The 21,661-nt window shown below is 48.8% G+C and overlaps 5 protein-coding genes across 10 annotated transcripts; 2 read left to right on the top strand and 3 right to left on the bottom strand.

Moving 5' to 3' along the window:
* The first annotated feature begins 2,148 nt into the window (after positions 1-2,148).
* Positions 2,149-4,099, top strand: LOC112885709 (cytochrome P450 71A1-like). Its single transcript, XM_025951315.1, has 2 exons — positions 2,149-3,129; positions 3,258-4,099. Exons 1-2 carry the CDS (start codon positions 2,194-2,196, stop codon positions 3,873-3,875), a joined length of 1,554 nt encoding a protein of 517 aa, XP_025807100.1. The 5' UTR covers positions 2,149-2,193; the 3' UTR covers positions 3,876-4,099.
* LOC112885707 (auxin response factor 14-like) lies at positions 3,783-12,958 on the top strand. 4 transcript variants are annotated; one of them, XM_025951312.1, is made up of 10 exons: positions 3,783-3,913; positions 7,813-7,869; positions 9,067-9,252; positions 9,349-9,433; positions 10,043-10,133; positions 10,215-10,379; positions 10,814-10,930; positions 11,002-11,077; positions 11,665-11,830; positions 11,920-12,958. In XM_025951312.1, the coding sequence occupies exons 1-10, from the start codon at positions 3,872-3,874 to the stop codon at positions 12,786-12,788; spliced, it is 1,854 nt and encodes a 617-aa protein (XP_025807097.1). In that variant the 5' UTR covers positions 3,783-3,871; the 3' UTR covers positions 12,789-12,958. The 4 variants fall into 4 exon arrangements, with proteins under 4 accessions (XP_025807097.1, XP_025807098.1, XP_025807096.1 ...); XM_025951311.1 differs by lacking the exon at positions 3,783-3,913 and adding an exon at positions 6,677-7,719; XM_025951313.1 differs by lacking the exon at positions 7,813-7,869.
* Positions 12,959-12,984: 26 nt separating this feature from the next.
* LOC112885710 (O-methyltransferase ZRP4-like) lies at positions 12,985-14,546 on the bottom strand. 2 transcript variants are annotated; one of them, XM_025951316.1, is made up of 2 exons: positions 13,761-14,546; positions 12,985-13,553 (listed from the first exon to the last, which is right to left on the bottom strand). In XM_025951316.1, the coding sequence occupies exons 1-2, from the start codon at positions 14,523-14,525 to the stop codon at positions 13,254-13,256; spliced, it is 1,065 nt and encodes a 354-aa protein (XP_025807101.1). In that variant the 5' UTR covers positions 14,526-14,546; the 3' UTR covers positions 12,985-13,253. The 2 variants fall into 2 exon arrangements, with proteins under 2 accessions (XP_025807101.1, XP_025807103.1); XM_025951318.1 differs by having other exon boundaries at positions 12,985-13,529.
* Positions 14,547-17,750: 3,204 nt separating this feature from the next.
* On the bottom strand, positions 17,751-19,701 carry LOC112886013 (glycine-rich RNA-binding protein 4, mitochondrial-like). Of its 2 annotated transcripts, none has more exons than XM_025951748.1 (5): positions 19,547-19,701; positions 18,938-19,076; positions 18,769-18,837; positions 18,531-18,637; positions 17,751-18,221 (listed from the first exon to the last, which is right to left on the bottom strand). In XM_025951748.1, the coding sequence occupies exons 2-5, from the start codon at positions 19,062-19,064 to the stop codon at positions 18,051-18,053; spliced, it is 474 nt and encodes a 157-aa protein (XP_025807533.1). In that variant the 5' UTR covers positions 19,065-19,076; positions 19,547-19,701; the 3' UTR covers positions 17,751-18,050. The 2 variants fall into 2 exon arrangements, with proteins under 2 accessions (XP_025807533.1, XP_025807535.1); XM_025951750.1 differs by having other exon boundaries at positions 19,564-19,701.
* A 164-nt stretch (positions 19,702-19,865) lies between these two features.
* Positions 19,866-21,438, bottom strand: LOC112886951 (O-methyltransferase ZRP4-like). The gene is made up of 2 exons (XM_025952996.1): positions 20,624-21,438; positions 19,866-20,358 (listed from the first exon to the last, which is right to left on the bottom strand). Exons 1-2 carry the CDS (start codon positions 21,398-21,400, stop codon positions 20,059-20,061), a joined length of 1,077 nt encoding a protein of 358 aa, XP_025808781.1. The 5' UTR covers positions 21,401-21,438; the 3' UTR covers positions 19,866-20,058.
* Between the last annotated feature and the right edge of the window lie 223 nt (positions 21,439-21,661).

Here is a 21,661-nt window from a genome sequence, read left to right as displayed (position 1 = left end):
AGAATAGCAAGCAATTAAATGAACTCGAATTTGGTACCTCATTAAGTGAACTTGTGTGCATCCCTTCTCAGGTGGATTGAAGCACTAGGAATAGCAAGCAGTTAAATGAACTCTTATAGTATACAAACTGACGCCTACCAAATCACCTTTATTATCATGGTAAGATATCCACTACAATTAACACCAGAAAATTGTTCCTACTAATTATAGCTTGCCCATCAACTGAAAGAAAAGGAACCTAGGCTTCAATAGTGATTAGAAATTATAAGATCAAGGAAATTTCCAGTTCACATCTCAGATTTTTTAATTTTTAATCTGCACATCATGGAGAAGTTAAAATGACTGAAGCAAAGCAGGTCTACATAGATTTGGTTTCTTTTTTCCTGGAAGATTTCCAGTGGTCACAGTTAAGGGGGGCCTTTAAAAAATGATTCACACAAACAATTACTATCTCCTGCTCAAATTTGCAATTACTGTGAGAATATGCAAGTAACTGATACACATATTAAATCATCTTTCACAGGCTCCCTGCTGCAATGCTGCAGTATGACTGTATCATACCATCACGAAACAGTTTTCATACAGAGCCTTTGAATCTGGCAATGTGGTTCAGACAAACTGTTGCTTGACGTGGCTTTGATTTAGACTGGTATTAACATACATTGTAAATTGCTGGTTTCATTCCTTTAGAACACAAAACAGCTAACATGGCTTTCATTAATCCAAAATAGTACTATCGCACGAAATAGAAATGCAAGTGTGGCATTATTGGTTATTCACCTCAATACCTTATCCGCCGTTTGCGCAACCAGTTCATAAGGCATGCCCAGCCAACTGAGATTTGATGCTCCTCTGAATCAAATGTTGGCCGCGCGGTCGCGAATGCAAACGTAAAAAAAACAAGCAAATGTAAACGTCACCATAGACCATACATCTACAATGAATCGAGTGATATGGTAGATGGCTGATGGCAATCACTCATTCTAGCACCACCTTGTCACGGAAGACCACCCGGACCTTACACGTTCGTTTCGAAAATTCAGAAGAAAGAAATGCAAGGATTTTCAACCATAGAATCAATGATGCACGTCCTGCACCACCAAGTCTTATCATTGAAGGCCTAATCTGTACGTGTTCATAGGAGGCACGCACTGATACAATTTACAAGTCGTTAGAGTGGGCAATGGCCGAGCTCATCAAGAACCCAAAAGAAATGGAGAAGGTACAAGACGAGGTGAGGCAGCAGGTTGCGGGGGCGCAAGGACGAGTCCTGGAGGAGCAGCTGGCGAAGATGAGCCGCCTCCAGGCAGCCATGAAAGAAGAAGTGATGCGGTTACATCCACCGGTGCCGCTGCTCGTCCCCCGTGAAATTAACGGTCGAGGATACCACGCTCCATGACCATCGACTACAGCGGCAAAGACTCCAGGTTCATACCATTCAGCGCCTTATCTAGCTTTTACTGGCCAATTTGATGTACCATTTCGACTCCTTTGAAGTTACCGAGTCGAGTGGCCTCTCTCCTGGTCTCAAGTTCGCCTTGATCCTTGTTGCAAAACCTCTACAAGCATGAACGGTGGAGATTGGAATAAGGTGTTTGTGTAAGCAAGATCAGTGAAAAGGTCACTTTTGCATTTGTCTATCTATGTAAATTGCAAGAGTTGCTTTACATTACTATCTGTGTAATCTATTCATCGAAGGTGGAAGAAGGAATTTATGCACACAAAGATATGATTCAAATATCAATAAAACTAAGGTTTCATGCCATCTAATGCCCTGAACATAGTCTAATTACTAAAGATAAAGAAGAATAGATGGTAGATAACAAACACTCTTGCAGAACATCAAGAAACCAATGAATGAGAAAAAAAAGGTGATGATGCTACAATAAATGATGACCTGGTCTGCGTAGTGTAATTTCATAAACTGAATAAATTACGTGGCAATGCCAATGCATGATACCGTATTTTAGACAGTACATTCGTAAGGTATAGTCTCAACGAAAGTTCTCGACTGAAACAATCATTGGCTTCTCACTTTCTTCTTAGATTTATGTGTGGACGTCATCGTGGCAAGGGCTCCTGATTCACACATTCCTTATCTCCTCACGGCTCATTACAGCGCCCTACCCCTTTTTAGCATGTGCGCGCCCGCCGTGTGTCACACGATCGACGCCCGCTCGCAGCGCCGCGCGCATGGCTCCCGTTCTGCTCTACCCTGACCTGCTCCTCACCGTCGTTTTCGTGGCTTCCTGTTTCGTCATCGCCAGAAGCCTCTGGTCAGGCCTCAAGGACGGCGGCCGGGTGCTGCCGCCTTCCCCTCCGCCGCTGCCCATCATCGGCAACCTCCACCAGCTCGGGCGGAGCCACTACCACCGGAGGCTGCGGGAGCTGGCGCGGCGCCACGGCCCGCTCTTCCTCCTCCGCCTCGGCTCCGTGCCCACCCTTGTGGTCTCCTCGGCCTCCGTGGCCGAGGAGGTGCTCAAGACCCAGGACCACGTCTTCTGCAGCCGCCCGCTGCAGCGCACGGCCCGCGGCCTCCTCTACGACTGCCGGGACGTCGCATTCAGCCCCTACGGCGAGCGGTGGCGCCAGCTGCGCCGCATCGCCGCCCTGCACCTGCTCAGCGCGAAGCGGGTCGATTCTTTCCGCGCGCTCCGGGAAGCGGAGGTCGCGTCCTTCCTGGAGCGGATCCGCGCCGCGGGCGCTCACCACGAGGACGGCCGCGGTGGAAGAAAGCGCCGAGCTGGGGTCAACATGAGCGAGCTACTCATCGGCTTGACCTACACTATCATCTCCAAGGCGGCGTTCGGGAACAGGCTCGGCGGCATGGAACCCGGAGCGGTCCGCGCGATGATAAAGGAGACGAGCGAGCTGCTGGAGACGATCGCGGTGAGCGACGTGTTCCCGCGACTCCGGTGGGTGGACTGGGCGACGGGGCTCGACGCGAGGATAAAGGTGACGGCGGCCAAGCTTGACGCCGTCCTCGAGGGAGCGCTACATGAGCACGAGAAGGGCGGCGGCGGGAACGACGGGGAGGCCGATGACCTCCTCGACGACCTGCTCTCGGCCGTGAAGGAGGGAGGCACCGGGTTGAACCTGGACAGGACTGACGTCAAGGGCCTCATCCTTGTAAGCCATGCATACACGCTCTATTCATCTTGAAAATTCTTGATCGTCTTCAAGTTGTTACATGCTACTTGAGACTTTTCAGCACGCTGGCACTGGTCTTTAACACACAGATTTCATTCTTGATGCAGGACCTTTTCCTAGCAGGCACCGACACAACTGCCAAGACGATGGAGTGGACGATGGCCGGGCTGGTGAAGAACCCAAACGAAATGGAGAAAGTACAAGCCGAGGTGCGACGCGTCGTAGGGCCACACGGAAGCGTCTCAGAGGAGCGACTGGGCGCCATGACAAGACTGCAGGCCGCAATGATGGAAGCTCTGCGCCTGCACCCGCCGGTGCCGATGCTCGTGCCCCGCGAGGCCATCCGCGACACCAGGCTCCGCGGCTACGACGTCCCGGCCGGGACCCGCGTCCTCGTGAACGCGTGGGCGATCGGCAGGGACGGCGAGTCCTGGGGGGAGGACGCGGACGCGTTCCGGCCGGAGAGGTGGCTCACGCGCGCCGGCGGCGGCTACGGCGGCCATGATACCCGGTTCATCCCGTTCGGCGCGGGGAGGAGGGGGTGCCCCGGCGTCGGCTTCGGGACGCGCCTCGCGGAGCTCGCGCTCGCCAGCATGCTCTACCATTTCGACTGGGAGCTGCCGGGCGGCCAGGACGCCGGCTCGTTCGAGTTCGTCGAGTCAAGTGGGTTATCCACGGGTCTCAAGTGCCCCCTGACCCTTGTCGTGAAACCCTTCCGAGCATGAGCTACGAGACGATGTTTTGTGCGCGCGCGCTATGTCAGGTAAGATTTTGTTCGGTTATTCCCGAGATGGGAGGGGTACGAGAGGACTGAGGGGATCAGATCTCCAACCTGATTAGATGGGGATTAGTCAGGTTGGGAATCTAATTCCCCTCAATCTCAGGTTGGGGATCTAATCTCCTCAATCCCTCTCTACTAGAGATTAAACGAACATGGACTAACGTGGAAGACCACCTGTAGTTTGGTGCGTAGCTATAGATTCTCCAAAAATAAAAAGCTATCCAGCATTTAATTTCCATGTATTTGCTTGCGTAGACAAATCCGGCATGATGTCCAGAAATGGAATTAGGAAGTCATACGCAACGAACATAGGATTTAAACACCAACGAGTTTGACCATTGACGCCATACAAGAATTCGTCTCAACTTGATGCTTCCGACGTCTACAAAAATGTACAAGAAAGAACAGTTGATGGCAGCGGTGCGGAGCAGCACAAGCGGCGATGTACTGATGTCCCCACCTTGGCCCATTTAAAATCCAACGGCCTGCTATATAGATTTCATGGGCCGTGGAACATGGAATCCAATGGACCTTAACCATTTGCTTGATACTAGGTTCCAACTTCCTGTACGTCCACAAAGACACACAAGTTACAGCCCATTCTTTCTGCGGAGCTAGCTAGGTAGGGCAGGCGCAGGACAACTGGAAATGTGTGGATTTGCAGTTGCCAGTGATCTGGTATAACCAAACAAGTAGCAGAAGAAAGAGTGGAAGACAGGAAGTCGTGGCTACTAGGCCGAGGCCCTGAATTCTTCAAACAACTAAAGCAGTTAAAGAAAAAGAAAATGATCGAACCGCTCCAGAATTCAGATAAAAGCTTGCTGGTGCGGTAACTTTTGTCCTTTGAGACCAAGTAAGCTGGCCCATTTGACCCTGCTCCAAAGGCCAAAGCTACTTGAAACGGCTACAGAATACAGATGGCCTGCCGCGCCTCCAAAGCCGGACTGAGGAGTGGACGCCCAGCATACAGTCCGCAGCTGGTGCCCCACTGCCCCTGTAGCAGCATGGTTTTCCACGTCGCCTGCGGCCATCAGCTCACGGGAAGATCTTCCGTCTAGGAGCAAAGCCAGTGTTTAAAAAAACTGCGAATACAGTTTCGAGACCTTTTACCAACACGCAACAGCTCTAGCTCGGCGCCTCGCTCGTACGGGCGCTGGCCGGAATGACCACCAGCCCTCGTCGCCGCAGGAAAACCCCCGGGGTCGCCAGCCAGGCCGAAAGCCCGAAGGCACCACCACCGACCGGCGCTGCGCTGGTCTCTGTTCGGGGCGTCACACCACTGAGCAGCCACAGTGCCGGTCACGGTCGCCGAGACAGGCAGGAGCGCTGTTGCATTGACCGGTCGACAGGAGCGGGCAGCCTCCAGTGGCGCCCGAGTAAAAGCGGTCGCGTCGCTCGTATCACGGGCGGGCCGCGCCACGTGAACGCGGCCAGAGCGCCAGCGCGGCGCATAGCCCGGGCAGGGGGGGGCAAGCTCGGCAGAGGCTACAGCTTCAGCGGGAAAAGCAGGGCTGGCTGCGTGTGCGAAGGGGCGGGCGAGACAGGGACACCATCCCCCGCGAAAGCCGCGCGGCTTCCCTCCCTGCTGCCCGCGTCGCGTCGCGTCACGTCGCCTGACGCGCGCGCCGCCCCCACCAGAAAGGGACGAGAGGAGAGCAGGAGCTGGTCTCGCCGCCGCCCGCACGGCGAAGGCCTTTTCTCCGCTCGGGGGCGGAGGCGGTGAAAGTGAAACCAAAGCAGGGTCGCGTCGCGGGAAAGACGGGGGGCAACGGCCAATGGGTCCAGCACACTCCAGCGCCCGGGCGAGCCGCTCGCCTGCTGGCCGTGTCGTGCTCGTGCCGTGCTGTGTGATGGCGGCGCAGCAAACGGGCGCCCCCGCGGTCGGGGGTCAGGCCAGGCCACCGTGCCCCTTGACCTCTTGACTGGTCCGCAGGGCCCCACGCCGCTGTTTCCGGTAAACACTTTTCGCTGAACGGGAAAAGGCGGGTGGGAATCTAGCGCAAGTGTGCGACTCGGCTGTATTCCCGGGCTCTCCGCCAGCGACTTGGACTTGTCACGCCTCGGCTTCGACGGTCGCACCGGCGGCAGGTAGGGCGACCTGCCGCCGGACCCATACGGCATCGTCAAGGTCGCCGCGACGTCCTTTTTCCCGTGTTGCTGATTCGATTTTCAGTGCTGCTCCAGTTTATCTGATAACATGTTTTTTTTTCTGAACTCTACTATGTGACTTTGCTTATTCGCCTACCCTATGCTGAGATCCTGATTCCGCCGCTGCTTTCTGTGTCCTCCGGTCGTGTGGAATCTTGTAAGATTCCATGCATCTAAAGAACAAGAATACTCCACTATTCCATGCATCTTGTAACAATCTTGTAGGTGTGACGGAGCAATTGCAGTTTCAACTATGCTTTTGGCATATGCACATGGTCCATAAATATTTTTTTATTATGTTGGAACAATTACTCAGAAGGTGGAATATTCGGTTTTTTCATTATGTTGGTACAATTGTTCCAGCTTAAAAAAATTATTCCACGTTCAAAAAAGTATTCCACCAAAAAATCATTCAAATATATTAAAGTGGGATCTTACCTTGAAGATTTCATTAAAAAAAATATAACAGTTTTATTTGGATATACGGTTTGGAAAATATAGCTTTTTTTCTTAGTTGGTTTCTTTTTGATCACGTGCCCAGCCCACTATGATTACATATATATGATACTTGATTTGTAGTCACAAGTGTGACTCCATCCCCGCCACTGCATCGCGTATTTGCGTTCCCCATGTCAAAAACAAATCTACACATGGTTCGAAGGTAGCAAATCTGCCGGGACCGTATTCGCGAAAGCAGCAACGCGCACACAACGCGAAAAGCACCACCAACCAACAATCGCAAACGAGCCGAGCGAGCGAGGAGGGGAAAAAAAGCAACCTTTCCCTCGATTTTCAGCCAGTCCCGGCACCCGAGGCGGCGACGAGGAGGAGACATACGGATACGGGGCCGCCGCCCCCTGGGGAAACAGTCCCGTTTCGCGGCCGGCACGGCAACAACGACTCCGCGCATACGCGCGCCGTGCCGCGGCGCCCGAGGCGACGAGCAACCCCACCAAAACCACCCACCACCCGGAAGCCAGCGCGCCCCCACCGCGGCGACGCCCGGGCCCGTCGCCATCCGCCACGCCCCCCACCATAAAGCCGCCACGGCCAGTGCGGCAGGCACTGCCGCGGCGAGAGAGCGTGGCGGCCAGGCGGGCGCGCGGGAACGAACAGGAACCGCGGCCCTCACGCATCGAAGCCGCTGCGGTGGTGGGCTCTGGCTCCTGGCGCAGGGGCGTGGGGGACGGGACTGTCGCTGGCGCAGCCCCGGGAGCGGCGCCTTCGGGGGGACAAGCGCATTAACGCCACTGCCGCCTCCGCCGATTTAACTGCCCGCGCCGCTTTCCGCCCTCACCTGCCCGGCGCCCGCCCCGCCCGCCTGCCTCGGAGTTTGCTGCCATTAACGTGCCGCGCGCGCGGGTAGGCTGACGCCGACCGAGCCGAGAGGAGGGACGCGGGGGCAGATGGGGATCGATCTCAACGCCGTGGAGGACGACAAGCCGGCGGGGGCGGTGTGCGGGGAGCTGTGGCACGCGTGCGCGGGAGCGGGGTTGGTGCTGCCGCGGCGGGGCAGCGCCGTCGTGTACCTGCCGCAGGCGCACCTCGCGGGCGACGGCGACGGCGGGGAGGTGCCGGCCGGTGCCGCGGTGCGCGTGCCGCCGCACGTGGTGTGCCGTGTCGTCGACGTCGAGCTACGCGTGAGTTGGCCCGCCCGCCGCGTTCGCTGTGGCTGCCGCCTGGTGATTCGGCTTTGTTGGTTCTGACGTCCGGTGCGGTGCGTGAGCGTGCAGGCGGATGCGGCGACGGATGAGGTGTACGCGCGGCTCGCGCTGGTGGCGGAGGGCAAGGTGAGTGTCGCTTCCACCGTTAGTAGATGCTTCATGCTTTGGGCGCTCTTTTCTAGTTTTAGGCAGTTGTTAGTTGCTCCCGGCGGGCTCAGGCAAAAAGGTCTTCTCCATTTGTACTGGGGATGATGGAGATGGCGTCTGTTCCATTGACTTGTTTTCCTGTTTCATTTCCACTTTGCATTTCATCAGAGGGCAGAGCTTGATATCGCTAGAACTTTTGGTAATCAAAATGTGGGTACCTGCCCATTAGAATGGTTAGCTTCACCATTGATCACAATGGGCTTAGGAGTTGCTCCGAGTGATTGGCTTGGAGTTTGAGATCATTGCTTGTTTAGGCCTTTTTTTGTATTTTCCTTATCATTATTTGCTAGTAACCTTGGAGACATATGCTTGATATCAGTTAATAACAAATCATTGATTAATGTCAGCTAATATGCTTCCTCTGATTGATATCAAGGAGTGTCTCTTCCATCGCAGCATCACTTGTAGGGAATTAGGTGCTCACAGTGAGTGCACAGTGTTCTCAGGCAGAGGGTTTGATTGATTTCTACTGGGAATGATGGAGGTGGTGTGTTGATGTCTGTTCTGTTTGCACTTCACATTTCATCAGAGCCTTGGAGCTTAGATATCATAAAGTTTATCTTCGCCATTGACCAAAATGGTCTTTGGAGTTGCTCAGAATTATTCTCTTGGAGGAGTGAAGCATACAGCTTGGGACTGATTAGCACTCCATTATTGCTTCTTTTGTCAGATGCTATAGGCCATAGGGACGCGTTCGAGAAAAAAATAGGCCATAGGGACAATGTCAACTATAGTAACTTGTTGCTTATGTAGTCTTTTTGTCTTTTCCTTATCAATACTTGGTTAGAACTTTGGAGACATGACTTTTTTTTAGATAATGGAAGAATGGAGACATGACTTGATATCACCTAGTAACAGAACATTGTTTATTTACTAGTTCTTCTCATTTTTCCTTGTGGGCACTTTGTTTTAACTTTGGAGGCATACGGCTTCCTAGGTGTTAGTACTGCTAGTTCTTATTTTGGTACTAGGAGAATAGATCATAGCTTAGTTAGGCTTCTCACTGTAATGGACAATGGACAATGTTGGGATCTTAAACACTGCGTAGTTGAAAACAACTGAACTAGAAGAAAAAGACACTCACAGGTCTCTAAAAACATTGTTTATTGGACCCAGATGTTTGACCGAAACATCCATGATGGTGAAACTGAAGAGAAGAACTGTGAGATGGAGGATGGTGATGGAGAAAAGAAGCCATGGACGTCACACATGTTCTGCAAGACACTCACAGCTTCGGATACAAGCACACATGGAGGGTTTTCTGTTCCTCGGCGGGCTGCTGAGGACTGCTTTCCACCATTGGTAATACACATGGAAACTAGCTTCAATTTGTTCCTGAATTCCAGATTTTGTCAAATTGCTTCTCTAACCAGTTCATGTTTCTTCTATTCCTTCTAGGACTACGAGCAGCTTAGGCCATCTCAGGAGCTTGTTGCCAAGGATTTACATGGCATGAAATGGAGGTTCCGACATATCTATAGAGGTATCAACACATGAACTAATCATTTGGAGTGGATTGCAGGTCTAGTTCCCATCAGAATTTAAAATTGCTAATGTAACATCTATATAGGGTATACTTTTTCGTGCTTTGCATGGAAAAGGAATGTGCATTGTTTTTCCCCAATCGAAGACATGTTGTGCTTGGTATGGTATAGGCATGAACTAAGGGGATGAAATTGTTCAGTATTAGTTGTGTGCTAATTTTTGGATTGAGAAGAGTTCATGTGATTCATTTTCTAAAGCAAGAGTTTGTTTTGTTGTGGTAAGGACTCAGTTGGTAGATCATTGATTTTCACAGTTGGAGAGTCTTTCCTATTGTTAGCTCTGGGAAATAATCATTGGGTCAGTGAAGTAAATGCAATTTGGGAAGAGGACTAATAAGTTGCTGTCAATTGTATTAAAATAGGGAACCTGTTGATGACTCATGCAAGCATTTTGTCTGCCATTATATCCGTGCAAATGCTAAATTTCCCATTGATTCCACCTGTCCTTTTTATTAGTCTATGCTTCTCAGAACTTGGGACTAACAATAAAAAAGGCTCAAAGGGTTAGATTAGAGCTAAAGTTTCTTTCTTTTTCAATGAAATTTCAGGTCAACCACGTAGGCACCTTCTGACAACTGGATGGAGTTCATTTATCAATAAGAAGAAATTAGTCTCAGGGGATGCGGTCTTGTTTCTTAGGTAAGCATGGTAGCAATGTGCTAAACTTAACTACTGAGTGGTTTTCCACCTTCCATAAGTGTTCGTTCTTTTCACATACAGAGGTAATGATGGCGAGCTAAGATTGGGTGTGAGGAGAGCAGTTCAACTGAAAAATGAAGCTCTTCTTGAAGCTGTCAGCAGTACTGATTCAAAGCTACGTACACTGTCTGCTGTGGCCAGTTCCTTGGAGAACAGAAGTATATTTCACATTTGTTTCAACCCAAGGTTTGTTTACTGGCGCACAATATGTTCATCAGATTGTAGTTAATCACTAGTAAGTACTCGAGGGCATATTCTAATTAATCACTCTTTGCAAGTATGTAGTCCTTTGATTTTGCTAATCTTTTTTCACTTTCTCACATTTTAGGTATTTTCTTTGTTCACCAAGTTCTGTTCATACTATTGCTAATAATCTATACATAAAGAAAGTATATTGGCTAACCCAGTTATGTGGTCTTCGAAATTTGGACCTCTGCACCTTCAAGGTCATCTAGTGATGTTATGTGTTGTATGTCTATTGTGTCATTGCATGTTTGTCTGCACTTCTTATCTCACACACATTTGTAAGGCAGGTTTAACTTCTAAAAGCAATGTAAACTTTGTGCATTCACATAGCTGGAGCAAACTTAATTAATGTCAGATGTTTCTTCCTTGAACAGGACTGGTGCGTCAGAATTTATTGTGCCGTATTGCAAATTCTTGAAGAGCTTGAACTGTCCCTTGTCAATTGGAATGAGGTTTAAAGTTGGCTGCAAGAATGAAGATGCTAACCAGAGGTCTACACTCTTAACTTTGGAAATTATTCTCCATGTACAGCAGTCTCTTGAATTATCTTCTATGTTTGTAGGTCTTGTGGATTGATCTCAGGTATTAACGAAGTTGATTCCATACGCTGGCCTGGATCAAAATGGAGATGTCTCCAGGTATCATTTTTGATGGTCCTTTTTATTTTATCTAGCTAAAGAGTTGTACCTAGCTTTTCCTCTATGGTTCTGCTTGTTGCTGTTTGCTACTGATACCTGCTAAGCGCTATCAATCTTCTGAATCCAATCTGATTAGCTTGCAATTAACCACAAAACATTGGTAAATTTGGTCCTGGACTTCTGATTCGTTGGGTGTAAGTTGGATCATTGCTTAGGTTGAACCTAAGTTGGTTTACTACTGATAACTGCTAAATTCTATTAACCCTCTGACTTCGATTTGATTAGCTTGACCTCAACAAGTTTGTAAACTTTGGCCTCGGACTTATGATTCCTTGAGTGGAATTAGATCATTGTTAAGGTTGAACCTAAGCTGGCTATATATATCTGGGGAGAGGAAAAGTGTTGCTTAGAGGTTAGAGGAGAGTGGTTTCTATACCCAAATCTAATATGTCCATAACTATAGTTAGCTGAAGGTGTACAAAGATTTCTTTTGTACTTTCCTATGCAGTACAAATATAGATGGATTAAATGTTTAATGAGTTTCTTATTTGTAGTTAATTTATAGCATGTGGGTCCTTGATTTACAGGTTAAATGGGATGGTGATACTAAGTGCAACCACCAGAATAGAGTATCTCCATGGGAGATTGAGAGAGTTGGCAGCTCAATTTCAGTTCCTCATTGTCTTTCATCATCTGTTTCAAAGCGAACAAAATTGTGCTTTCCTCAAGGTGATTTGGACGCTCCAATTCTAGGTAGGTTCCACAACATGAAACTGATGCAAGTTCAGAGCAGAAGGTTTCCTTTAGCCATATTCATTTAACTGTTTGCATGAAATGTGTAGATGGAAATGGTCGTCCGGACTCCATGGAAACTGAATGTTTCCACTGGGTCTTGCAAGGTCAAGAATTGGTGCGCTCCAGGGCTCAAGGTGTTGCATGCTCTCATTCATCAGATACCCCCAAATGTCAAAGCTCTTATGAAAGGAGATTCTCCGCTGATGTGTGGAACTGCAAGATGAATGATGCAATGAGTGGGCTCCGGCACCGAAATGCCACTGGGTTTGCTTACCAGCCCCTTGTCTTCGGTGAATCTTTCAGATTCTCAGAGGTCTTGCAAGGTCAAGAAATGTCTCGGGCGGTTCCTTCCTTCCCTGGAGCTGCTTTCGGTGCTCGCGCACAGAATGGCAGAATTGGCTCGTTTGATTATGTGCAGAGATCAGCTGCAACTCAAGGATATCCCCTCCAGCAGTTTAATCCGCCAGCAACAGAAGCGCATTCACCCTCTTCTGTTCTTATGGTTAACCAAACCACGGCGCTACAGCCTGAGCTAGAAGGTATGGCCAACCTTGGAGAAGCAAATGGCAGCCGATACGCCCCCATCGCAACGCAGAGAGAAGCTGAAACCTGGCCGTCTGCGCAGCAGCAAAGGGCCAGGGAAAATGGAAGCGAGCTTTTCGACGCAACTGAAGCCTCAGCACCTGCTGCTGTTACTAAACCTGGATTAGCTGACAGGGGAGTTAGGCAAAGCAGCTGCAGGCTCTTCGGTTTCTCCTTGACCGACGAGATCCTGGGAGCCGAGGAAGATGGTGCGAAGGAGAACTACGAAGCGGCTCAGCAAACCCCCCGGGTTCTGGACCTGTTTGGACACGGCCAGTCTACACCCAGTGCTCTGCCTCTACATGCTCTCTGCGCCGCTCCCTTGGGAATTTGATTCTGCTTCGGAGTTAGTAGTTGTTAGATTCATGTAATCATTCGGCCATTTTCGTCGCGTGGGGAATTAGTAGTTGTTAGATTCATGTAATCACGTCCAACGAAGGCTACTAGATCTGCCTGTTTGATTTGGCATTTTTTCTGGTATGAATTCCAGTGCTAATTGTCGCATCGTGTCTTAGGATTCGTGCCCGCGATTGCCGGCAAAGCATGGGTGTTGTTTCTTGGTTTTCATTGTGGTATTGTTATACCGATGAGATCGATATGGAGGCAGGTAAATGCCATTTACAAACAAGCAGGCTACATACGTGGAAGAATACATGTACTGAGTGGGCTCAGTATGGATTGTATTCTCTTTCCCAAGCAGATTAAGGATTACCACCACAAATAAGGTAGCAAACTTATTAGGAGTTACAAACCCACGCAATCCATATGTACCAGCTTAACCATTTGCTCGCGAGACAATTTACGGGTAGACCTCGATGATGGATCTAGCACCTAACACCGGCGATATCTTGTAGTCGCTGAATCCAGCTTGGAAAAAGATGCTCTTCCACTCTTGCTCATCTCGCTCCATGCCATTTACAAGCGTCATATATAGATCGAACAAGGCCTGCGTCTCTGTGTGCTTCGAGTTTGATGATCCATCTTCGACCACGATATCTATGATTATCACCTTCCCTCCATCCTCTCTTGGTGGAATAGCTTTCTTGCAATTCTTCAGTATCTTGACACAATCCTCCTTACCCCAGTCATGCAAAACCCACTAAAATATTACAACAAATAAGTGAGAAGGACGAAATTATTTCCCTCTTAATGAAAAACTTGCTCAGTCACGGTCGTGAAAAAAAGAGAAGGAAAAAATTCTGTAAACTTATTAGGTTTGTCCTTTTCAGGTCTTCTACTGTTGTCGTTCTAAATGTTCTAAATGTAAGCATATAACAAGGAAATAATCAACAGATCGGTGATGTACCTTGAAGAAAATGGCATCCGCCGGTGGGACGCTCTCAAACATGTCGCCGGCGATGTACTGCACGCCGGTGCCACTCGGAGCCTTGGCGACGACGTGGTCCAAATCCAGCACGCTACATTTCACTCCAGGGAACGCCTTCGAGATGGCCTGCGCCGCCGCGCCGAGGCCTCCGCCGACGTCCACCAGGAAGCTTATCCCCTGGAAGGCACCTGGGCACTCCTTGATGGCGATGTCCATGATGAAGTGGCTGTCCGAGACCATCGAGTCGTTGACGAGCGCGTCGAAGGTGGCGTCACGGCTGGCGTGCTCCCACAAGGTCCGGCCGTGCGTGTGCTTGAAGACGCACGGCTCCGGCAGCTCATTCTGGAACCATGTGCCGAGCTCAAGGAACGGGGATACGAAGGCTGGATCGAGTATCATGGCGGTGAAAGGAGCAAGGTTCTGGGAGCCGACGAGGAGGCGGGACACCGGCGTCAGCGCGTACACGGGTTCGGCGCCGCCCGACGGGCTCTGGGCGCTGAGGATGCCGGAGGCGGCGAGCACGCGCATGAGGCGACGCAAGCAGGGGATCTTGGATGGGTGGAGCTTGACCGCCGCGCCTATCTGCGGGAGGGTGGCGCCGCCGCCATGGCTGTGGATGGCATCGGCAATGCGGAGGTCCAGCGCGGATTTGAGCGCCATGGACTTGATGTAGCCGAAGGTGTTGTGCCAGAGCTCGAGCTGAGCGTCGAGCAGGGCTTGGTTAGTGCTCATGGTGAGCGCCATGGTGCTACTGGCTCTACGGCGTTTCTTTTTTCCTTTTATGATGGATGGATATGCCAGAGGGCCACTTATATAGCATGTCTCTTTACATAGACATGCCATGGGAATGCTTAACTGCACATGGGAAATAATGTGTGCTTAGGCTAAATGTCTGAAACTGTTCCGGTTTTTTGAAATTTCTATTGCGTATCATGTGTGTGTATGTGTGTATAAATGTAATTATGATCCATTATAAGAGATCTATTTTTGTTTGGCCGTTTTCTATGATTGCCGGTAGTTTTTATTTTTCTCTCGAGTGGTTTATAATTTCCCAACATTTATCAAAACTATAACGGCATAATTCCCAACAAACTTATTACCCAAAGTTACTGGATGCAGTTATCTAAATATACTATAAACCGTTGTCCAATTATAGAAAAAACTGTTGTTCTAGTGATCAGCTCCTGACTACTAGCTACTTCCTTGAGAAATGACCAATTTTTTTAAATGTGGTGTAGTATTTCTACTGACCATTCATAACGATGTGAAATGGTTTGTCTAAACCATAAGATGATAACTAATGACAAATTTGAAAATGTATAACCATACTTTGAGTGGCTATCTAACTACAACGAATCTGCTTACTTCCTCCTTTTTAAAGGTGTATTTCATTTTGTTAGTACAAGATTTTCACTAACAATTACCCTACTGATCTTTTAGTTTGTGAAACAAATTATAACTACAAATAAGTATTTTTCAAATATAAATCTATAAGAACATCAATTCTATTCACAAATAAATTTTGTGTTCATAAAATAATTGTTGACTAAAGGCTAGATTGTGCTAAAATGGAATAAACACTTTAATTTCAAACGAAGGGAATACCTATTTCTTTGAGCAGACGTTAGTGTCCCTACTTCACATTTATCACATGCATGTTGCTTTTCTCTAGCTACCCACTGAAGATACGTAAATGAAAAAACACAAACGACTACACTCATGCTAAACTGATTTTTTTAAAAATAAAAAGAATTGCATCTGGCCTTTGCATACTGCATAAGCCCACAACTCAATTTATTATAACGTTTCAGCTATTCAGTTGAGCAAAGGGCAACAGCCCGCAACAAATGGTGAAAAAAAAAGAAAAGCGAAGTTTATTATTAATCAGTCATGGCTCTTGGCAAAAAGATCCATGGCAGCCACTCTCCAATATCAAGCATGCTAAATTGAATAGGGTCCCATTGAATACCCTTATCTTATTGTTCACTTGAATCACTTGCCACTGCTCGCCAGATTGGGTCGAGGACCACATACCGATCGGCGACAGTTGTTGGCCAACTACGGGGAAGCAAATCGCCAGTTAGGAATTGAAGACATGTCTCTTTCATGCATGTGAGCGCGCCAGTCGATCAAAGAATTCACCTGCTCAATCTTCCGGATATGCAAATGATTTTTCTTTTGAAAAGAATAGCTGCAGCTGCCCCTCACGCTGACGGTGACAGAGGCAACGATCGATCCTTCACAGTGCAACGGACAGTGGCGACTGAAGCAGCTCAGTTACGCATGGAACTGGGGACGTGTGTGTGATGCGTCAAGAAAGTGTCCACAGCTCTACTGCATCTAGGCCGTTCTGAAGCTGAAGTGGTGGAGTCGTCCATCTGCCCAGATCATCGTCGTCACAATCAAATCATGCCACGGCGGCTTCAGTTCAGCATCTTCGAGGCTTCCGAGAGCAACAGATCGAGCAGTGACAATGAGATATGATTAGCCTCTGCCACTACTGGTTAACAAACTGAAGGGGTTGGGAAAGAGAAAATTGGGAGAGAGAACATGTGCGTGCCTTGAGGCTTGAGCAAAACGTGCAAGGCATGGCAGGATAAAAATACACACACGATGACAAGGATCTTGATCGGCAGTGCGCGATCGAATCAGAGATTTATTTGGTCTCGCTGATAAAGGGGAGAGATGTCTTTCAGAAAAAAAAAAGATAAAGGAGAGAGATGTCTTTCAGAAAAAAAAAGATAAAGGAGAGAGACGGGGGTCACATAGTTGCTGCCTGCAGAATCGCACAACCTGCATGCCTGAACTCCGGTGTCTCTAGAGAGCATCTATAGTACGGTCGCCGACAAAGGCGGCTACAAAGTCATCTGAAAATGGGCACGCATGCCTTGCAATGGCGCATATGGAGTTTTTAAATAACCGGATGAGAAGGTTCCATCACAAGGACTCTGACCAATTAAGTGTAACCATGCATTCTTATATGAATTTCATAGATAGGTATAAGAACTCCGGTGTATACCTAGAACAGGTATGATTTTGTAATCACTTAACCTAGCTTCAAAAATATTTCCTCTTTTCTAAATTATTAATTATTTTAATTTTTCTATATTTATAAATTTTACTATACATGCACCTAGATATAACGTATATATAGATGTACAGCAAAAACTATTTAACTTGAAAAACTAAAATAAAAATAACTAATAATTTGGAACCTTCTCCTCCCACCCTTCCTCGACGCCATCGATAATCACGATGAAGATAGCTTAAGGAGGACAGCTTGGAAGCTTCGGCAATAACGTCAGGTAGATCCAGCACGCTGCACGTGACATGCGGGGACGCCTCGGAGATAGACCGGGCCATGTCACGCCTCGGAGATGGAGTGATGGACCGGGCCGCGCCACCGTGCCCTCGATCAGGGAGCTCAGCCCCTCCATGGCGAACTTGCTGTCACAGATCATTCCTTGATTGAACAGAGCACCAAAGACTCAAGGCTGGGTTGGCGCCGCCTGCGGTGGGTGCTGTGTCGTGCTGCTCCACCGTGGTGATGCGCGTGTGATGGTTGGAACCACACATTAATGTCTCTACGAGCCGATGAAAGAGAGGTTATTCGAGCAATTTTCTGATTTAGTTAAACGGAACTATTCATACGTTGACAGATTATTGCTCATAAAATCGATGACTTTTCCAACCATGAGGATGAAAATGAAATCCAGTAGTTCGGATCCATCCATCCATGATATAAAAAGGCGGAACAAAATTGTACCTGATTTCTGGAAATAGTTTATCTGTTCACCTAAGGTAGTTTTGATCAGATCACAATGCATCACGCAATCCGGGTGTTCAAACACAGGCTGAATAATACAGACATCCGGAGTACAAGTGTGCAACCACTCCACATAAGACTGGCATCCAATATGCAACAGGGATATGCAAGTTTTCTCAAGTAAATATGCAACACAGGACAGCTAAGCAAGTAAGCAACCAGAATACAACGCACCTCAATAAATCATACTTCTGTACACATTGCAATAGAAAGGTATCTAAAGTAATGTGCGCAAATTATGTTCCTCACAAGGTACACACGGCCCTTGCGTTCTTCAAAACTACCCATAGGCAAAGCTCGGTAGCCCCTGAATTGCACCTAGCAGTTCAACGATTCCATATAGCATAACTCGAAGTAATAAAACATGATAGGGCTTCACATGTGCCCCGCATCAGGTCCTAAAGTTCATTATTTCAAATATTTCGATTGTTAGCAAGCACTTCTTAGAAGGCATCCTGGCCCCCTCCAGAACCATAGCTTTGGTTGCCACCACCATAGCCGCCACCACCATAGCCGCCGCCTCCATAGCCGCCACCACCATAGCCACCACCACCACGGTTCCCAGCAGGCCTTTCATTAGCAAAGTTCACACGGACACTGCGTCCTTCTAGTTCCTGCAAGCAACAATACTGAATTATACACTGACGTAATGAAAGAGTAGAAAAACACCAACACTATAAAGCATAGCACAAGTTAAAATGAATTTCTTGGCTTGGCAACATCAATGTGGTGTGCTGACCCAGCATTTGTTTCAGGTCTCCATTTAGACCAATGCTGCTACATACTAGCAAGTAGCAACTATGCCTGAAACACAGCTAGGTACGCAAGTGGGGTTCATCCACAAGCCCCTAAATGACATATTTGGGGGCTTGCAGGCGAACCCGCTTGCATCCTTAGTTACACAGCATCAGAGGTCTGCTCACCTGACCGTCCATTTTAGTCACAGCCTCCTTGGCATCATCACTATTGCTGAAGTTCACAAAGCCAAAGCCTCTTGACCTTCCAGTCTCCCTGTCTGTGATCACCCGTGCTGCAACACACACATATAACATTTTAAAACAGAAAATGAACCATGAAAGAACAGATGTGCAGAACAATCCGAATTATGCATCTACTGCTAAATTCACTGGCACACAAGAACATTTAAATGTATATACTGACCTTCAGTAACCTCTCCGAAGCTGCCAAATGCTTCTCTCAAGGACTGGTCATTGGTACCCCAGGAAAGACCTAACCAAATGACACCGAAGAATAAACATAAAACAAAAGTAATGGTTTGATGGTTTGCTTGTATACATAAATCAAAGAGCGCAAAACAACAAAAACTCACCACCAACGAAAAGCTTGGTGGACATAAGCCGAGCAGCATTGAACAATGCAGGAGACGAGCTGGTGGGGGCACCAGCTGTCAGAGCGCTGTGCCTTAGAAGGCTGCCGAGCTTGTTGAAGGCCGCCATTGAACAATGAATCTGAGCATAACGGAAGATAACAACGAATCAGTGAAACAGATAGGGCCGGGCATTCAGTTTTTTTTTCCGGATTATTCCGTTCGGTTGATCCGGTGTAGAGTATTTTGGTTGAGCTAATTGCTTTTGACAGCAGATGAAGCTCTTTTTTTTTAAAAAAAAAGACAATATCACACCCCAAGTTATTGCTAGGATTACAGAAACCGCGCAGATCGATTTCAGTTTTCTCGGTTCGTTTCCCGACGATCATCGACTCAACAAAAGATGAGAGAAATTGATGCCCAGAGGGATGCAAACTGATTTCCCAATGATGCTACTCATTTGATACGGAATAGACCCGGCAGTTACGAGGTTTACGGATCGAGATGCATCTCACCACCGGACACTTTGCACGTGAAACTTCGGTGATTCAAATCAAGCAAGCAAATGGATATAAAAAAAAGGCAAAAGAGATCGAGGATTGGAGTGCTTACTCCGTTGCAGGCTGTACCTGCCGGAGACGCGGAGTTGCCGGCGCTCCTTGATACCGTCCTGCCCCCGCACCACGAGATGCGCCGCCGCCGCTCTGATCGCGAGAGTGAGCTAGCAGCTAGGGTTTAGGAGCAGCGTTTGCGGGTGGGAGGTTTTGTAGGCCTGCAAGGGGGGCTCGATTCGACCCACCTCGCTTGCCAAGCCTATCCGCTCCTCAATTCAGCCCGTGGGTGGGCCGGAGGATGTGCCCGAGGCCCCAAGTGGGCTGATGTTGGGCTTGGGCACGGAATTTTCTTTCTTCAGATGGGCTCGGGCAGTGAATTGAACGGAACACAATACAGACAAGCCCAAACACGTACCCCTCAAAAAGAAAAACGTACAATTTCATTGATCGATTAAATCACCTTCATGGTTGGAAGCATTCGTCGAGAGTACAGACTCGTTTATTTGGCAAGCTTAACATTCCACAGGTACACCATGTGTACCATTTATTTAACACAAGCTACCTAGATATTTATGGATAGACCTCGATGATCGAACGAACGCCTAGAACTGGTGTGATCTTGTAATCACTAAATCCAGCTTGGAAGATGATCTTCTTCCATTCTTGCTCGTCTCGCTCAATGCCATTGACAAACATGATGAAGAGATCAAACAAGACTTGTGTCTCTTTGTGCTTTAGGTCAGATGATCCTGCTCCAACCACCATATCTAGTATTATCACCTTTCCTCCTTCATGCCTAGGAGGTATGGCTCTCTTGCAGTTCTTAAGTATCTTGACACACTCTTCGTCGCTCCAGTCATGCAAAACCCACTGAAAACCGAGCAAACAAGAAGTGAAGAAGTAAGTATCAGTGAAACTGAAATTTGACGAAACTTTGAATCGAAGCAATGCATGATGATGCATCGCACTAATGCCATAGTCCTTGCTTAAACAGATTTGTTTAAATGGGTGGAGTTTGAGGATGAGTCACTCATCAGCTCTCGTCGGTGAATAAATAAGTTGTGTTAGTTACTTAATCTGCGCAATCGAAAAAACAAACAAAACAAAACAATACAATACTGTAGCAGATAGATACCTTGAGGAACACAGCGTTTGCCGGTGGAACGCTCTCAAACATGTTACCAGCAATGTACTTCACATTGGTGCTAGCGGGAGCGTTGGCGGCGACGTGCGGGAGATCCAGCACGCTGCACTTGACATGCGGGAACGCCTTCGCTATGGCCTGGGCCGCGCCGCCGAGCCCGCCGGCGACGTCGATCAGCGAGGTTACCCCCTTGAAGATGCCACCGCACTCCTCCACGACGATCTTCATGATGAAGCTGCTGTCTGAAACCATACCTTCGTTGAGCAGGCCACCGAAAGCTGGGTTCTGGCCGGCGAAGTCCCACGGGGCCCGCCCGTGCTGCATCTCGAAGAGGGACGGAACTGGCAGCTCGCGCTGGAACCATGCGCCGAGGCCAAGGAAGGGAGACACGAACACGCCGTCGAGCAGCAGGGTCATCATAGGACTCAAGTTCGAGGGGCCAGCAACCAGAAGCCGAGACACCGGCGTGAGCCCATACGCTCGCTCGCCGCCGCCGTCGGCCGGGTGCCGGGCGCTCAGCACACCGGTGGTTGTGAGCACACGCAGGAGGCGGCGCAGGCAGGGGATCTTTGACGGGTGCAGCGTGATCTTGGTGAGTATCTGGGGGAGCGTCGCGGCGCCGCCGTGGTGGTGGATGGCGTCGGCAATGCGGAGGTCTAGGGCGGACTTGAGCGCCATGGACTTGATGTAGGCGAAGGTGGTGTGCCAGAGCTCAAGCTGAGCGTCGAGCAGGGCTTGGTTACTAGTGCTGCTCGTGGTGAGCGCCATATTCTACGTACACTACTGCTCCTGCTAGCTGTTTTTCCTTTCTGGGGATGGATGGATTCAGAGATCAATCACGTTAGGCTGTTTATATACACGTGCCATACGAGCACGTGGATAATGGCAATAATGGCGGTGTAGTGCCGTGGATCAAGTAGGGCAATAATGGCGGGTGCCCAATGCAACGGCCGTCGACAAGCGGATCCCGTCCGGAAAGGCTGCCGGCCCGCGCGGTGGGTGGGCCACGCGCACGGCGCCAGCCATGGC

This window comes from Panicum hallii, chromosome 3 (genome assembly GCF_002211085.1).
Source record: "Panicum hallii strain FIL2 chromosome 3, PHallii_v3.1, whole genome shotgun sequence".
Classification (NCBI taxonomy): Eukaryota; Viridiplantae; Streptophyta; class Magnoliopsida; order Poales; family Poaceae; genus Panicum; species Panicum hallii.
The sequence above is the reverse complement of the archived record's forward strand: the minus strand, read 5'-3'. Positions and strand labels throughout refer to the sequence as shown.

What these genes read in the sequence shown, in the direction of transcription:
- LOC112885709 (XM_025951315.1), top strand. Translation starts at nt 2,194, where the DNA reads ATGGCTCCCGTTCTGCTCTACCCTGACCTGCTCCTCACCGTCGTTTTC. An exon ending in ACGTCAAGGGCCTCATCCTT is followed by an intron (nt 3,130 to 3,257) that starts GTAAGCCATGCA and finishes TTCTTGATGCAG; the next exon opens with GACCTTTTCCTAGCAGGCAC.
- LOC112885707 (XM_025951311.1), top strand. Translation starts at nt 7,486, where the DNA reads ATGGGGATCGATCTCAACGCCGTGGAGGACGACAAGCCGGCGGGGGCG. An exon ending in AGGACTGCTTTCCACCATTG is followed by an intron (nt 9,253 to 9,348) that starts GTAATACACATG and finishes TATTCCTTCTAG; the next exon opens with GACTACGAGCAGCTTAGGCC. An exon ending in AATGAAGATGCTAACCAGAG is followed by an intron (nt 10,931 to 11,001) that starts GTCTACACTCTT and finishes CTATGTTTGTAG; the next exon opens with GTCTTGTGGATTGATCTCAG.
- LOC112885710 (XM_025951316.1), bottom strand. Translation starts at nt 14,525, where the DNA reads ATGGCGCTCACCATGAGCACTAACCAAGCCCTGCTCGACGCTCAGCTC. An exon ending in CGGATGCCATTTTCTTCAAG is followed by an intron (nt 13,554 to 13,760) that starts GTACATCACCGA and finishes GTAATATTTTAG; the next exon opens with TGGGTTTTGCATGACTGGGG.
- LOC112886013 (XM_025951748.1), bottom strand. Translation starts at nt 19,064, where the DNA reads ATGGCGGCCTTCAACAAGCTCGGCAGCCTTCTAAGGCACAGCGCTCTG. An exon ending in CACCAAGCTTTTCGTTGGTG is followed by an intron (nt 18,838 to 18,937) that starts GTGAGTTTTTGT and finishes TCATTTGGTTAG; the next exon opens with GTCTTTCCTGGGGTACCAAT. An exon ending in CTTCGGAGAGGTTACTGAAG is followed by an intron (nt 18,638 to 18,768) that starts GTCAGTATATAC and finishes TGTGTGTTGCAG; the next exon opens with CACGGGTGATCACAGACAGG.
- LOC112886951 (XM_025952996.1), bottom strand. Translation starts at nt 21,400, where the DNA reads ATGGCGCTCACCACGAGCAGCACTAGTAACCAAGCCCTGCTCGACGCT. An exon ending in CAAACGCTGTGTTCCTCAAG is followed by an intron (nt 20,359 to 20,623) that starts GTATCTATCTGC and finishes CTCGGTTTTCAG; the next exon opens with TGGGTTTTGCATGACTGGAG.